This window comes from Elephantulus edwardii, unplaced genomic scaffold (genome assembly GCF_000299155.1).
Source record: "Elephantulus edwardii isolate Elephantulus edwardi_28Jun2011 unplaced genomic scaffold, EleEdw1.0 scaffold00066, whole genome shotgun sequence".
Classification (NCBI taxonomy): domain Eukaryota; kingdom Metazoa; phylum Chordata; class Mammalia; order Macroscelidea; family Macroscelididae; genus Elephantulus; species Elephantulus edwardii.
In genome coordinates, this window is record NW_006399816.1 from 8,350,014 (window position 1) to 8,365,629 (window position 15,616).

At 39.6% G+C, this 15,616-nt stretch overlaps 1 protein-coding gene across 4 annotated transcripts in view; it reads left to right on the forward strand.

The window, feature by feature from the left end:
- The first annotated feature begins 2,403 nt into the window (after positions 1-2,403).
- Positions 2,404-15,616, forward strand: part of NPTN (neuroplastin) — an 85,390-nt gene continuing 72,177 nt past the window's right edge. For all 4 annotated transcript variants that reach the window (XM_006888315.1, XM_006888316.1, XM_006888318.1 and 1 more), the window contains exon 1: positions 2,404-2,684. In XM_006888315.1, the coding sequence (XP_006888377.1) occupies positions 2,594-2,684 (91 nt within the window). In that variant the 5' untranslated portion in view covers positions 2,404-2,593. The remainder of the gene's footprint in view (positions 2,685-15,616) is intronic.

A 15,616-nucleotide genomic window follows, 5' to 3' on the forward strand; every position in this document is an offset into this window, starting at 1 on the left:
CACCCCCCCCCCCCCCCCCCCCCCCCCCCCGCCCCTTACTTGCTGCAGAAGATCAAATTTGACAGCTTTCATTATGAACATTTCAACATCAAGAAGACAAATATCCTCACTTCTGGCAAATATCCTCACTTCTGGGTCAATAGTTAACATCATGATAGATGGAAAAAAGATTGAAATTGTCAATGAATTAATTTTACTTGGGCCCATCAACACACTTGGTCCTAGCTAGCAAGAATTAAAAAAAAAAAAAGTATTACATTGGAAAAGTCTGCTGCCTAGGACCTCTCTAAAGTACTAAGGAGTGATGAAGACGAAGGTATGCCTGATTCAGTCCATGGTCTTTTCAATAAGTTACTATGCCTCTGAGAGCTGGACAGTGAATAAGTATGATAGAAGAAGAATCAATGCCTTGGAGCTGTGGTGTTTGAGAAGAGCACTGAACATCCTATGACTGTCAAAAAAGCAAAGAGATGGTTTAGGAAAAGTGCAGGCAAGGATGGAGAAGCTCACATACTTTGGGCATATTGTTAGCAGGGGCTATTCCTTGGTAGAGGATGGAGTCAGTAAGATAGAAAGACCCTCACTGAGATAGGCTGACATGGTAACTGAAGCAACGGGCTCAATTATGTCACAGATGATAAAGATGGCACAAGATAGGACGGCTTCCAGATCTGTGAGTCATACTTAACTCTATGGTGGCACTTAACAACATTCTTCTAATAAACTAGGCTGTGAATCTTTAAAAAAAAAAAAATGAACCATCTTAGAATAATTGTTATTTATTGAAGATAAAAGCAAACATGTTTTACTTGATAATGTATGGATAAACAGAACTAATATTGCATGTAAGTTTGTTCTTAGAATAGCCACACTGTAAAAAAAAACACATGTAATTTATGTTTTTTTCTTTCTTTTTAAAAATTTTATATTGATTTGCATACACAAGTTGTATACATTGTTTTTCATTAATACACATTTGTTTCATGCATTCCTCCATTCACACTGTTTCATATATCTTTCCCATACATTGTTTTATAAAATTAATCATCATTGATCCATGTCCACCACTACCTTGCCTTTTCAGGCCCCCAATCGATCTTTCCTAATTCCTTCACCCACTCACTCTGCCCACCAAACTCTGTGACTTTGAGGTTTTCAACCTCCTCTCCACTCCCTAGGCTCCCTCCTCTCTCGCCTTCACTCTTGGACTTTGGTACACATCTTACTAGTTGTTGTTGTTGTTATGTACCCTTGAGTCACTTGTGACTCATAGTGACCATATGTGCAATAACTTGGGATTCTATCCTGAGCCAATCTCACTGTCTTTGACACAGTTGCCCTCATTACCTCAGTCACTGTATCAATCCATCATATCCAAGGTCTTCCACTCCTGCGCAGTCCCTCTATCTTTCCAAGCACAGTGTCCTTCTACTTTTACAATAATGGTCATATGCAGTATTTGTCTTTATGAGACTAAGTTAACATAATGCTCTCCAGCCCCTCCCATGTGATAAAGTATCTTTCAAAATCATTGCTATTGAGTATCCACTGCTATATAGTATTCCATCATGTGAATGGACCACAATTTCATCTATTCGTTTGTAGGCTGTTTCCGTTTCTTGCTATTGCGAATAATGTTGCACTGAACATAGGTGTACAAATCTGTATCTTGGTTCTGTGAAACTTCTTAATGAGAGTATATGTCCTAACGCACAAAAATACTTCTGAAGAGTCTTCATGTCAGTTAATACAAAACTTCCTTGAAGCATGTTTAAGGACATGTAATTGGGTTGAACTTTAAGACTCCTTCAAACTCTGAGATTCTAAAACTAAAATAAGACTAAAAATAGGAGGGGAGAAAGAGGAAAGAAAAGGGAAGCTCAGAAAAGGGCATTTTAGGCAGGAGTAGATGTGGAGGCAGGAAAGTAAAAAAAGAAAAAATACTAGGCACGGAGAGTGCACCATGTTGACTGGCATGAAATGAGAGGAAGTCTGATCAAAGTGTAGGGTGAAGGTACAGTGGGACTTTAATAGGGAAACTTTAATAGAATTTTAATGGAAAGCATAGAATTGGTTGTAATGTATGAAATTTCGCAGTCAAGAGCTCTAACAAATGGAAAGCAAGATGCGTATTGAAAATTCCTAAAACTACCTCATATTTAGGAGCACTGCTGTTTCAAAGTGGGGGTCAAGTGCACACCAACCTCTTTGCGCCAAAAGGGCGGGCGGAGTCCCGCCTCACGTCGTCACGTGGCTTAAAGAGCCCCCGGCACGTGACTCACCTCACGCTTGGCCAATCAGCCTCTGCAGGGGCGGGGCCTGGCGTCTAAGGGGCGGGAGCCTTAGTGGCAGCCGTCTCTTCTCGCGATCTTTGCCGCTGTCGCTCATTAACCGCCCACGGCCGGGCTCGAAGGTCTCGCGAGGGTTGGGCGCTGCGGCGGTAGGAGGAGGACGGGAAGGACGGCACCGAGCCACGGTCCCTTCCCTCACTCACTCCCTCGCGCACTCGCCCGCCCCCTCCCTCCCTCCCCTCCCTTCCCCGGCCCCGGCTCAGGCCCCGGCCCATTCGCTGTTTGGTCCGCTGCTAGGGAGGATGTCGGGCTCCTCGCTCCCCAGCGCCCTGGCCCTCTCGCTGTTGCTGGTTTCTGGCTCCCTCCTCCCAGGGCCTGGCGCCGCTCAGAACGGTAAGCTGGGCGCTGGAGGCGGGCCGGGCGGGGGCTGAGGGGTGCCGGCGACTGCTGAGGGGCCGGTTCGGGGCCAGTGGAAGTCCGGAGCCGGGGGAAAGGGGCCAGTTGGGAGCCTACGGGTCAGAGAGGAGGAGATGCCGAGATGCCGGTCGGGCTTTGAAGAGGCACAGATGATGCTTGTCTGAGAGGAGGGGGCGTCGGATGTGATCCGGAGGTGTTGCTGACTTAGAGCCTGTACGTCGTGGGGTTGTCGCTCCAGGTCGCGGAGGGGACCCCGAGGAAGCCGATGTGAAGAGCTGGAGTAGCGGGGGCGGGTGGGGAGGGGGCGCAGCATTTAAAGGAGGCAGCAAGAAGACAGACATTTGTGTTCGCAGGCGACAACGTGGGGGCTGTCAGTTAGGCTACCCGAGACAACCAGGGTCCCGGGAGCGGGGGTCGTCGAGGTTCCACGGGGCCTCGTAACTAGTGACAGCCTCAGAAATGAGGGAAGGTATATTGATGGTGAGCACAGTACTGGAGCCCTACGAATCAGGGGACCTTGGGTATGGGGGTGGAGGGAAGGTGGGTGGAAAGCCAAGAGAGTGGGTTGACTGCAGTAGGGGACCTGGAAGGAAGCAGCATTGACTCCGAAAGGAGATGGGAGAGAGGGCTGGGTTTGCTAAGGAGGGTGGAGTGCTGGGCATTCTAGGGCAGTGGTTGGAAGAGCTCAAGGGGGTTTCTAAATAAGGAGAGGAAAAATGAGCAGAGGTTTGGTAAAAAAGCTTGAAACCTTTCTCCTAAGTGAACGGGGTTATTGAGAAGTAAAAGGTGCTTCGATATAGAGATGGGAAGTGGGGGAAGAAAGGGGAAAAAAACCAAACCAAAACAAAAAACAAACCCAAAAAGGGAAGGAGTAAAATGCAGGAAGCCGGGGGTGTGCTGTTGGTTTACAGTGTAGAGGATATATTAGGGAAGAGAGGCGCTGGATTGTGGCAGGTACTCAGTGGTGTTCAGGCCCGGCCTTTGGGAAGAAGACTGGGACTCTGGGCTAGACCTGCAGCCCCGGGGCTGAGGGCAGTGACAGATGAAAGGGAGGTGCAAGAAGTGAGTGTGTGAGGTCTGAAAGTTTCGAGGCAGAAGAGACTTTTTTTTTCTCCCGAGGAACCTGGGTGGACAAGAGAGAGTTGAATTTGGAATTTAAGCTCATGGGAGAAGATGGGTGAATGGTGGGCTATCATGGTGTTGGGGGACCTACACAGAACGGATTTTTGAGTGAGGGCATGTGTCACACACAGCGGCTGCATTGGTCCTGCAAAGGTGAGGCCAGCCAGCCAGTAAGAGGTTTAAAATTTTTTTCTAGGAAGGAATGTATGAAAAGGCGGTAGTGGAGAGAGTGGATCACAAACTATTTTGCTAATCTTTCAGTGTTTCTTCATTGTTGTATTAAAATGTAGAATTACTCTATTAAAATGTGAATAACTTTTTTTTTTAGACTCAGACAATGGAATTATGCTTCTAAGGAAAAAAAAAACCCTGAGTTTAAAATGCTGCAGAGCATAGTGAGAATGTATTGATAAAGGCTTGAGATTGGTTTAGTGTAAAGTGTTCGTTGTGCCCAGTAGAACTAGTCAAATATTAGCTGTGCTTCCTGGCCTTGGATTTTCACTACAGGAATCAGGAAGGAAACATTTTTTTCTGTCTATGCTAACTAAAATGAACATTTTCCTGCTTTCCTTCAAAGCATAATTCCACTGTGGTAGGCAGGGCAGAGTTGGTCTCATTTGTTTTAACAATTTTGTCTGTGTTAATAATAAGGCTTAAGCCTAATACTCATTTTAGATATTTGATTTGCAAAGTAGCATGGTTTTGTTTTTGCACAGCAAGTGGAAAATTCTTGAATTTAATCTCTGATGGTATAGCTTCTTTCAATGATTTAAAATACGGTGAAATTGTAGTTTCTTAGCAACTAAAGCAAGGCTTTTGGATAGACCTAAAACGACTCACCTGGCTGTTCTTAGTGATATGCGTTCTAAATACAGCATAGTACATACAGCCTTTTCCCTGAAATGAGCTTGAATTTAGTCACGTGACATGGTGACACTGAGCTGGTAGTTGACCGAAATGAATGTAAATTTAATTCAAGGAGGAAATACTGCTATTTTTTTAGTTTGGTTTCTTGTGTTCATGTGGGTAAGGATACCATCTTATAGCATTCTGAGACCTAGTTTGTGATAAGATTCAAGCTTTCAACTGGTAATTGACTGGTCTACTGTCATGGAGTTTGTATTTCCTTACTTCAGAAATGCTCTGTATGATGTTGAAATACTAGAAATTTTATGTTATCTACATAGAAACTAACAAGGAACCTGGGTGGTGGAGTGATTAAATGTTAGACTACTGACAGAAAGATGTGTTGGAGCCCACCTTCTCTTAGAAAAATGTGGCAGTCTGCAAAGATTTAAGGCTTTGGCAACCCTGTGGGGCAGTTCTACTCTGTGCTCTAGCTTACTATGACTTGGAATAGACTAGACAGGAATTGGATGGGCTTTATACAGTGATGACTTGAAAAATAACTTTAATGTTTCTAGATTGGATATTTGGAAGTTTACATTGAGTATAGATCTCTCCCGCCCCTGCAGAAAGCCTAAAATGAAGAATTTGAGGGAGATGACCTTCACGGTGTCCCTGAGTACATTTTTGAAGGTGTATTGACTATTGATGGTGCATCTCCTCTGAGTGAAAGAAAATGAGCAACAGACAGAAAATTCTGTGACCTATTACCATACCAGTTTTATTTTCTACACGTGTACTGCAACTTAGATGTGTAGGGCTACCCTTTCAAATAAAACCCTTATTTAAGTTGTTGATTTTTTAATATATGAACATAAATGTACTTCATTTTTAAGGCAGAGACTTGCCTAAAATATCAACTCTGTAGGACAGGTTTTAGCTTTAGGCTAAAAGTCAAAGATTGTAAACCAAGTGGTATAATTTGCTGATCAAGAACACAGGCTTTGGGTCACTGTACCTTGAATTCCAGCTTTTCTGTAGCCCAGTCACTTTAGAAAGATACTTGCAACCTTCATGCCTCATTTTACTAATGAGGTTTATACTAATTCTAGTCTCTTCAGGATGATGGTGAATATTAAGTGATATACTAGTCATTAAACATGTAAATTTCTGCCTGGTTGGTGACATTCAGTAAATGCTATAGATTATTCTTATTTTCATTTTAAAAGTGACATTATTATATATTTGTCTTCATCTATATATACTGAACACTTAGTTGTTAATGCTAGTCATCATTATCTCGAATAAAGGTAAATAGGCCATTTGGAGACCCACATTGAGAGATTTGTGCTATTGCTTATGTAATTTTTTAGAAAAGTGACCAGCTGCACTGCCTCTGTAATTGCGAATTGTGCTGAGGAAGTTCATATTTCTATTTCACTGTTTGGGAGTTTTCATGAGAGTTTAAAGTGAACCGAATACCTTTTCATATGGTCTAGATGGTGTATTTTTCTAGTTTATTGTTGTTAGAAGAGAATTAGAATGTGATGCCTGGTACACAGTGGGAGCATATGAATGAATGAATAAATGTGGAAAGTAGTGTCAAAATATAGTAAGTATTCATACTGGAAATCTAAAATTAGATAATGAAACTGTTTAGTGGTGATAATTAATTACCCCTAAAGTGTTCAGTGGTTAATAAATTCTAACGAATTTATTCATACCTAAATTTTAAGAAACAGTTTTGCTTAGGTGATATCAGATAAGGGAGTTTTGGGGGTGTACTCTCTAGCGAGTTGGCATTGTCTAACCCAAAGACTGTGTGTCATCTTCAGCAGTTCTAATCCACCAGTGGCTCTGAGGGAGAAGGGTGGGCAGTCTTTTCTTACTGCAGGTTGTTAACTGATGTGTGCTGTCCTTGTAAAGTTGATAGAGTAGGACCTGACTTGATAGTAGTGAGTTTGCATTTGATACTAGATAGTTGTGAACATTGTGCTTAGGAATGATGCCAGTACATGTATTGGATGACTCAAATCTTTTTCTTTTCCATCAAGTATTATTTACTTTGGTGGTTCAACAATTTTCTCTTGCTGAGTTCATTTTAGAGGTATATTTGCTGTTGATTTTTACATCACCTTTTTGGGTGAACTGAAGTGAGCAGTTTAAGAGAAATCTTTATCTGTGGCACCTGTGACACACATAACATTCCATAAATGTCAAACAACAAATTTTGACATAATTAATCCAAGTAAGATAACAATAACCAGGAAGAATAGTTCTCCTTGGAATAAAGCACTTCCCAGGGTATCCAGGTAGCACAGAGGTTAAAATGCCCAGTTGCGAATGAAAAGATTGGCAGTTGGAATCTACCAGCCATTTTCATAAATATCTAGAACCCTGGAAGCCCTCTGGGGCAGTTCTACTGTGACTTAATAGGAAGCTGTGAGGCATTTTTGGTTAAGGAGATCCTACCTCTTCAACTTCTTAGTCATCAGACCAAAATGTCATTCCATTGCTATGATGGAGCAGCCAGGCATGAGCTAGTTGGTTAGAGATCTAGGGTAAACCATGTTACTTTATCCGGTTGTGTTCCTGGCTCTTGATCTTTGTTTTACAGTGGTTACTGTGTCTAAATTATAAGAAGAAGGATTTTTGTGTTGCCAGACATAGTAAGTCTTAACCTATGAATATACCAAAGCTTCAAAAAGAGCAAAGGAAACAATCCTTTAAATATAAATGTGCTCCGCAGTATCAAATTATGACAAATTAATTTGTCATAAATTAAGAATGTAGTTCATTACAGGCTTAACTTTACATAAGTTACACAGATTTTCATGAGTAATTTCATTTTAATCTTGAGGGAAATACCTTGTTTTTCTCCACTAATAAAATTTTGAAATAACAGCATTTTCTCTTGTGGCATAATCTTTTTTAGACATTATGAAAAGACAGTCTATTGTTTTTAAATAAAAAGCCTTTAGGAGGAGTAGGTGGGACTAGAAAATATTCTGTCAATTTGGGCATTGTTTTGCGTTTAATTAAGCTGAGACAGCACTTAATAATATTTTTAAAGTAAGATGGTTCCTATGTTAATCAAACATTGTTATATCTGTTACAATGTATATTTTTTAAAAGACAATCTGCAAAGGAAATGCAGTACTAATATCCATAAAAATGAAGGATATAGGAAAGTAGTAGTAACTATATGGCTATTTCATACATATGGTCAGTAATAGTTGTGTTAAGTTCATGCAGAGATATTTTGGAAGAAATTGAGTTTTGAAAATGTTCTGATGCATTCTATTCAATTTGTTGTTTACAGTAAGTGAGAGCACAGTCTGGCCAGGATCACAAGTAGAGAATGAATGAAGTTTTAAGAGAAAGGGAGAGACAGAAGAAAGGCTGCAGTAGTACCAGGTGAAAAACAGGATGCAAGAGTGAATCTTTGAGGAGCATCTGGAAAAGTAGATCTATCAGGAAGAACAAACAGACCAGGGATCTCTAATGTAAATTCACACATCAGACTTGCCACAGTGGTGAGGATCACCTCCATGAATACTTGGCATGGCTTTTAGCATGCCTCTTTAGCCAAAAGGTTAACTGGCTATCATTTTATGTGAATTTTAAAAATGCCATTCATTTATAATACAGAGTTTCATTTTAAGCACCTTAGAAAATGATTTTTAATTTGTTTATGAGGTTTGTATGCTTAGTCTTTTATGTTTGTTTTAAAAAAAATTTCTAAATTAATTGGTTAAAATTTAGCTTTGAAAAGGTAGGAAACTTCTTTAGTATAATGAGCTAGTTATAAATGGTTAGATTTTATAAATTTATACACATAAATAAATATCTCATTTAATGTTGCACAACAATGCTGCAGTGATCCTATGTAAAAGTATTATCTCAGTAGAACTGATATTTAAATTTAAAAGATTGATTACACCAGTGAAATGTGTCAGCATTTCAAGAGTTTCTTCAATTTAAAGTTTTGTATCTAGTTCCAGTTTAGTATGTTACCTAAATGTGAGCTCAGCATTCAATACTACACATTTATCAGTTTTGACCTTACTGCTAGAACTTTACATTTGACCTACATGGAAATAGCGCATACTAAGTATTTAAACAACTTCTTAAGTATCTCACATAATAAATATGGGAGACATATTCTGAGGCTCCATCTAACATACTTCGGACATGTTGTGAGGAGAGACCGGTCCTTGGAGAAGGACATCATGCTTGGGAGGGTTGGGGACAGCGCAGGAGACGAAGGCCCTCTATGAGGTGGATTGATTCAGTGACTGGGATAATTGGGATGGGAGTGTCAGAGACAGTGCGATTGGCACAGGACAGAGCAGAGTTTAGGGCTGTTGTACATAGGGTCGCTATGAGTCGACGGCACATAACAACAACAAGACACTTACTGGTTTTTGTTCTTTTTGTTCTGTTTCAAATAAAAACCCTCTGAGTCTTATCTGTTAGTTAAAACAGAATGCAGTCAGCTTTGATGGAAACATCTTGTATCAGACTCTTATTTGCAAGTACTAAATGGTAGTGCATTTATTTCCAAAAACAATTATGGAATATTATGTTTTATAGAGTTTTTCCCAGAAGAACATAATATGATTTATTTTCTTTTAATCTTGATCATATTATTGTTACATGAAGTATTGCTTCGTGTTGACTGGACAGTAGATTATAAATGAGATGTTATGAATTTACTCTGAAAATGTCAGAGTTCTATATAGCATGTAGATTTTATTATTAGAAAATAGTAATTTAAGTCCCAAATTACACTGTTTTAATCATACCCAAATGGGTGCTCACACAAAAATGATTAATATAAAATGTACAAAGAAATATAAAGGGGTTTTTTTTGGAATGCTAATACAATGTTCATCTGCAATGAGATGTTGAAAAAGCAAGTCAGAGTGTGCTTGCACATACAGATTACTATGCCATCTTCCTGGTGGTGACTCCTGAAAACTACTGTACTAGTGATTTCCATCCAGCTGGGATATAACAAAATTCTGTTGACATTACAGTTTAAATACTGCCTTTAATGGATAAAGGACCCAGGGAGAGAATACTTTTTGTTTTTAAAACTTGTGTAAATAATGAAAATTGACTTAAAAGCATGTACTATTTTGAAATTCAGTAGTATGAGAGTCAACTGCAGACAGCTTTTGCCAGTTCTTGTTTCAGAGGAAAGCCGAACAGGGTCTGTTACAGAGAGCTTATGCTGTACTTGCTAGAAAAATGGCTGGTGTGAAGTAAGAAAGGAAGCTCCCGTCCAGGTAGGTAGATAATTGGTGATACCTCTATGAGATGCCAAGTAGTTGCCTATTGAGTGCCTGTGTAGTGCACTTGGTTAATGCATCTGGTTGCTATAAAAAAAGGTTGGAAGCATAAGTCCACCGAGAGGCATCTTGGAAGAAAGACCTTGTGGTCCAATTCTAAAATATAAGCTGTTGAAAATCCTATGGAGCACAGTCTACTCAGATAAATGTTGAGTCCAAGTTGAGTCGTGATTCTTGAGTCAATGAAGTGAGAATGAAGTATGCTTAACTAATTTACTGACATTTTTATGTTGAACATTAAAGAAGTTTGCCTTTTATATATGCCTTAGTTTCTTCTGTCAGGTATTTTTCAAAGATTTCTAGACCTGACCTTTTCCGTTGAAGAAACAACCCCAGCAGTTACATAAATCTGAGGTAATTTCTGGCTAGATATTGTTAACCAAGAATGTGTTAGAAGTCTTTAGTTACAAACTTACTAATTGTCCTTCTTTATTAAGTAGGCCCAGTTTCCTACCTAACCCCCTTCTGTATTTTATTAGAATTTTAAACTTACACAAACATCAAACAACCCTGTAACCATCTGCTCAACGACTTCATTTGTGTCAGATTGTGAGGATGGCACAGGTCAGATCTGAGGGTTTAGGGGTGGCTGTGAGTCCTACTTAATAGTACCTAACGAGAGCCCATGTATCAGACATATCCTTGATACTTAGTAATTAAAAAATAACTTTAAAGCATTAAGTTGCAAAGTAAAATTTTCTAGACATGAAACAAAATAGAAATCATTTAATGTTGATAAATAGAAATATATCTTTTTCATGTGTAATCATTTAAATTACCTGAACAATACAAAGCTCTTTAGACAAAAAGCTACTTGTGACCCGGAAAAAGAAGTAGATTTTTTAATTTGTGGCCCAGTATATTCCTAAATGTGCAGTGCTTTACGGAACACCATCTATTCTTACTCCAGAGTACATGTAAAGGAATTTTTTGTGACCTTGTAAATGGATATCACAGTTCATCAATGAGTCTGAGACCTGGGGAGAAAACAGCATTTGCAGGTATGAGATAGTTGGATTTTCATTTGTTTTTAAAGCCATGTTAGACTGGAATAATTACTTAAAACACAGTAAGACTTTTATCAGGTGTATCTTACATACTATTACTGGTTACTGTCAGTAAAGAAAATACAGTGTTGCGTTCATATGTTAGCCATTCTGTATACATAATTGGTTTCTCCCCTCTTTACCTCCCCCATGAATTTAAAGGGAAAGGGAAACCATAGTAATTTAGTTATCATAATCAGAGCATACATTTTCCCATATGTCTAGTCATCCTTTCTCTTAAATTAGCATTGTGTTCCTTATTCTCTACCTTCTGCCTTTGAGTTAGTGGTTGAGTTCAGGGCTGAGAATACTACTGTTTATTCCAGAGTAGTTGCTCTGATGCTGTTGTCTGAGGCGCATTTCTGGTGAGTACAGATTGACTTGAATACTAGCCAAGAGAAGGGAGGGAGACGGGAAGCAGAATCATGGCTGAAGAATCAGTCATTTGCCTTTCTTGTTTAGGATCCTAAAGTGGTAGGATTCTTCTCTGTGTAAGTGTGTATCTTTAAGATATAGCTGCTTGGAGGAAAGAAAAGATAACAACATGTTCCTGTCTTGTGTTGGCAAGTAGTAAAATATTTTTTTAATCTATAGATTGAAGTAATGCCTTAAATTTGCTCTTTAGATTTTTTTGATCATATAAGTTTAGCAGATAAGGAACCATTGTGGTACAGCTAGGGCAAAAATAGCACAGCAGCTCCAGCACTGAAATTATATTCATTAATACTGAATCTCAAACCATTCACCCAGGGAGATGGAATAAATGGCCTTAATGCAACCAGGAAACTGTTACCTGGAGGAGAGCAAATACAAAGAGGTTTCAAATAGCTTGAAGTGCACTATCATTGAATTACCTTTAGACAAATAGCATTCTGATCACATATCAAAATTAAGATGCTATTAACAGTATTTTTTTTTCTAAAACTGAGCTCTAGATAGTGAACACTTTCTAATCACATTTAGGAAGAGGCATAGATATCTATGTGTGTGAAGGAGCTAAACTTACAAAAAGGGAACACTAGGGGGATGTGATTATCTATTAATACCTTCAAGGTAGCAGTGTAATGAAGTAAGGGAATTAGACAGTCTCCAGAGCTGGATGGGCTGTATCAAAGAGCCATGGCCTTGAGCAGGAGGAAGAAAACTACAGGGTTAGTATGAGAAAGGTGATTTTCATGAAACCAGCAGGACAGTTGCATGAATTCACTTCTTGCCAGAACTGTCATGATAAAGAGCAGATTGAGAGGGACCTTGTAAAACAAGGAGGAAGATCTTTGGTTTCTGTTATTCTTAGTGCTTGGAACTCAGTAAAAGACATTTTAAAAAAGAATTCCTTGGAAATAAATATGAAACAAATAGACTTTCTGGCAAATTTTAGCTGTCTGACAGAAATCACTTTGTTTCTGCTTCTCAAAAATCCAATGATTATCGATTGAAGAAAAATGGAAGCTTTACTTTGGAGGTAGCTTTGTTATTTTTTGTTAGTTGCTATGCTCCTCTGTAGAGTTTTTCAGGCTGTGACCTTCAGGGCCATCACTGGGCCTGTCTGCTGAGATGTCTCAGAGTTTGAACTGCCAACCTTTTGGCTAGTCATTTACATCACCTAGGAATTCCTGAAGGAGCTTTTTTGGACTTGCCTATAAATACTTGCCCAGGGACTGCAACCGTGACTTTAAGTACAGCAGAGATTGTAAGGCTAGAGCAAGATTGGGCAAGGGTTTGTCCTGTTGTTCGTAGGGTCACTGTGAATCAGCTGACTTGATGCCTGACAACAACATAAATATTTTCAGGGAAAAGATAGGCATTTTGCTCCTGTAAATATTGACAGCCTTGGAAACCCACTTAGGGGGTTGCTAAGAGTCAGAACCAACAACAATGAGTTTGTATTTTTGGTTTTTAGGGTGTTTTTTTTTTTTAATGCATGTGTGTGTGTGTGTGCGAGAGAGAGAGAGAGAGATACTTATAAAGAGCTGTGTTAGCACAGTAGTTAATGCTTTGCTGCTAACTGAAGGGCTTGTAGTTAAAGCACAGTCTTCTCTGCAAGAGAAAAACATGACATTCTGCTTTAGTGAAGATTTATAGCCTTGGAAATCCTATGGGGCAGTTCTACTCTGTCCTGTAGGGTCACTGTGAGTCAGAATCTACTTGAAGGTTGTTGGAACTGACTCAACAGCAGCGGATTTTAAAACAATAGTCAGTTTATTATAATCTGCAAATGGAAAAACGTCTTTATCTTTGGCTACCAAAAACCTAAAGATCATGTTTTTCAGTCTCCATTTGGTACAAAGAAGTATAAGCTATAAAAGGGTTTTCTCACTCATTGCTGTGGGAACCGACTCATAGCTGACCCTTCCTTAGGTTTCTGAGGCTATAAATTACAAGGGATTGCTTATCTTTCTCCCAGGGAAGATGGTGGATTCGAACTGCCAGAGAAAGAAATGCATAGCCTTTGGGTTAGCTATGCAACTTTCTACCTGCTGTGAGTACTGAAAGTGTTTTCACTAATCAGTGGAGACCTTATGGGTGACAGCAGAGATAGTCAGATATGATTGCCTTGGGTGTGGCATTTGGAGAAATGAAGTAGAGGGAGAGAAATGAAGTAGGTGGAGAGCATGGTAGATGTGTCTGTAGAGCGCATTGTAGGTGTAGTCACAGTGATAAGACAAACATACAGGGGGTGGGCAGGACAATGCAGGCTAGGTCAACTTGGCTTTTCTGTTATATGTGATGCTGTAATGGTTGGGACTCCATAGACGTGTTTCAGCAACAGAACTGGGGATGGAGCCACTTAAGTTTAACCTATGCCTAGAAATTAGACTTTTTCTTTTATATAGTAAATGTGAGCTATCAAGAAAGCCATACGCCTGGATAAAAAAGCATTTCCAACTCCGTGCTTAAGACTTTATTAGTTAAAACTGTGTTATGTATAAAACCATTATTGTAGAATGAGTATGAGGATCCAAGAGGGGGGAGGGGGGACGTAGAGGGGGAAAGGTGGGCAGGGGTTGGGGTGTTAATCATAGGGTTGCACATTCTGATGGGAGTTGGGGTGAAAGCAATGGTAAGTATCTTTTGTGAAAAACAATGTATTCAAACTTTGTAAAAGAAATCAGTATAAAATTAGAAAAATAAAAATTTAAAAAACCCAACACAAAAACACACACACACACCCCCGCACACGTGCGCGCACACACAGACACACACACACACACAGACACACACACACAGACACACCCACACACCCACACAGACACACCCACACACACGCGCGCGCACACACAGACACACACACACAGACACACACACACAGACACACCCACACACCCACACACACGCGCGCGCACACACAGACACACACACAGACACACACACACCCCCGCACACGCGTGCGCGCGCGCGCGCACACACACACACACACACACACTGTTATGGTAAAATGTCCTGGCTGCTCTTTATGAGTAGGAGCTGGTGCTGTAATAATTAAGTGGAGAGTTTTAATTAGTTTGAAGAATGTGGGATTTCCAGATAAAGTACAGGACACCCAGTCACATTTTCGATTAAAATCAGCAATGAAGAATTTTTATTCTGTCATCTTTGGGATTTTGACCTCCAATTTAGAACAAAAGCTATTATAATGTTTTCTGTGGATTAAAAAAAATCTTTCTGAAGTAGATTTAATATAATCAGAATTATACTTAGCTGCAAATTTTTATAAAAAAATCCAGTTTAGGTTAGTATTGTTTTTCTACTTGTAGAGGGGCCTCCGGCCTTTTGTTCATAGGGTTGCTGTAAGTTTTGCTGACTGGAAGGCAATCAACAATAACAACAGTATTGTTTTAGTCTAACTAAATAAAATTTCCATGTGTGTTTCTTTTAATTCAAGTGCACTATAACTTACTGCTAAAGCTGTTTTTAGGAAGATCATGAGCTGGGGGCCTCAGTAATTCTCCTTTTTTCTCCTTTCCTAAGTTATTTAAAATTTTAGGCGACTACTTCCTAAGGATTCTTTTGGAGGGAGCTAGCAAGTCAAGGATTGCTCCTCTTTTTTTTCCCCTTTCAGATTTTTGTTTGGTGATATTGGAATATATTTATATTCTTGGGTTGGTAGCTTAGAAGAAAAAAAGGATATGAATGAAGAGTGTGACTGACCATACCCTTTCCTTCCTATTTGTTCAGAATAATCTTCACGTGCTGAATTATAACCACTAGATTTAAGAGAAGGTAGATGCTTGCTCTCTATACCTGGGAGGCGGTTTCTTGACACTTAAATTTCAGTACTAAGAAAAATAATGATCTTGTGAACTGTAAGATCTTGTGACCATTGGTATGTCAGTATGTATCTACTGATACACACTGATACCTCATGTATTTTCAGCTGGAGATGGGGTTGTTGTTGTTGTTGTTATGTGCCGTCGAGTCGTCTGCGACTCATAGCGACCTTATGTACAACAGCCCTAAACTCCGCTCTGTCCTGTGCCAGTCGCACTGTCTCTGACACTCCCATCCCAATTATCCCAGTCACTGAATCAATCCACCT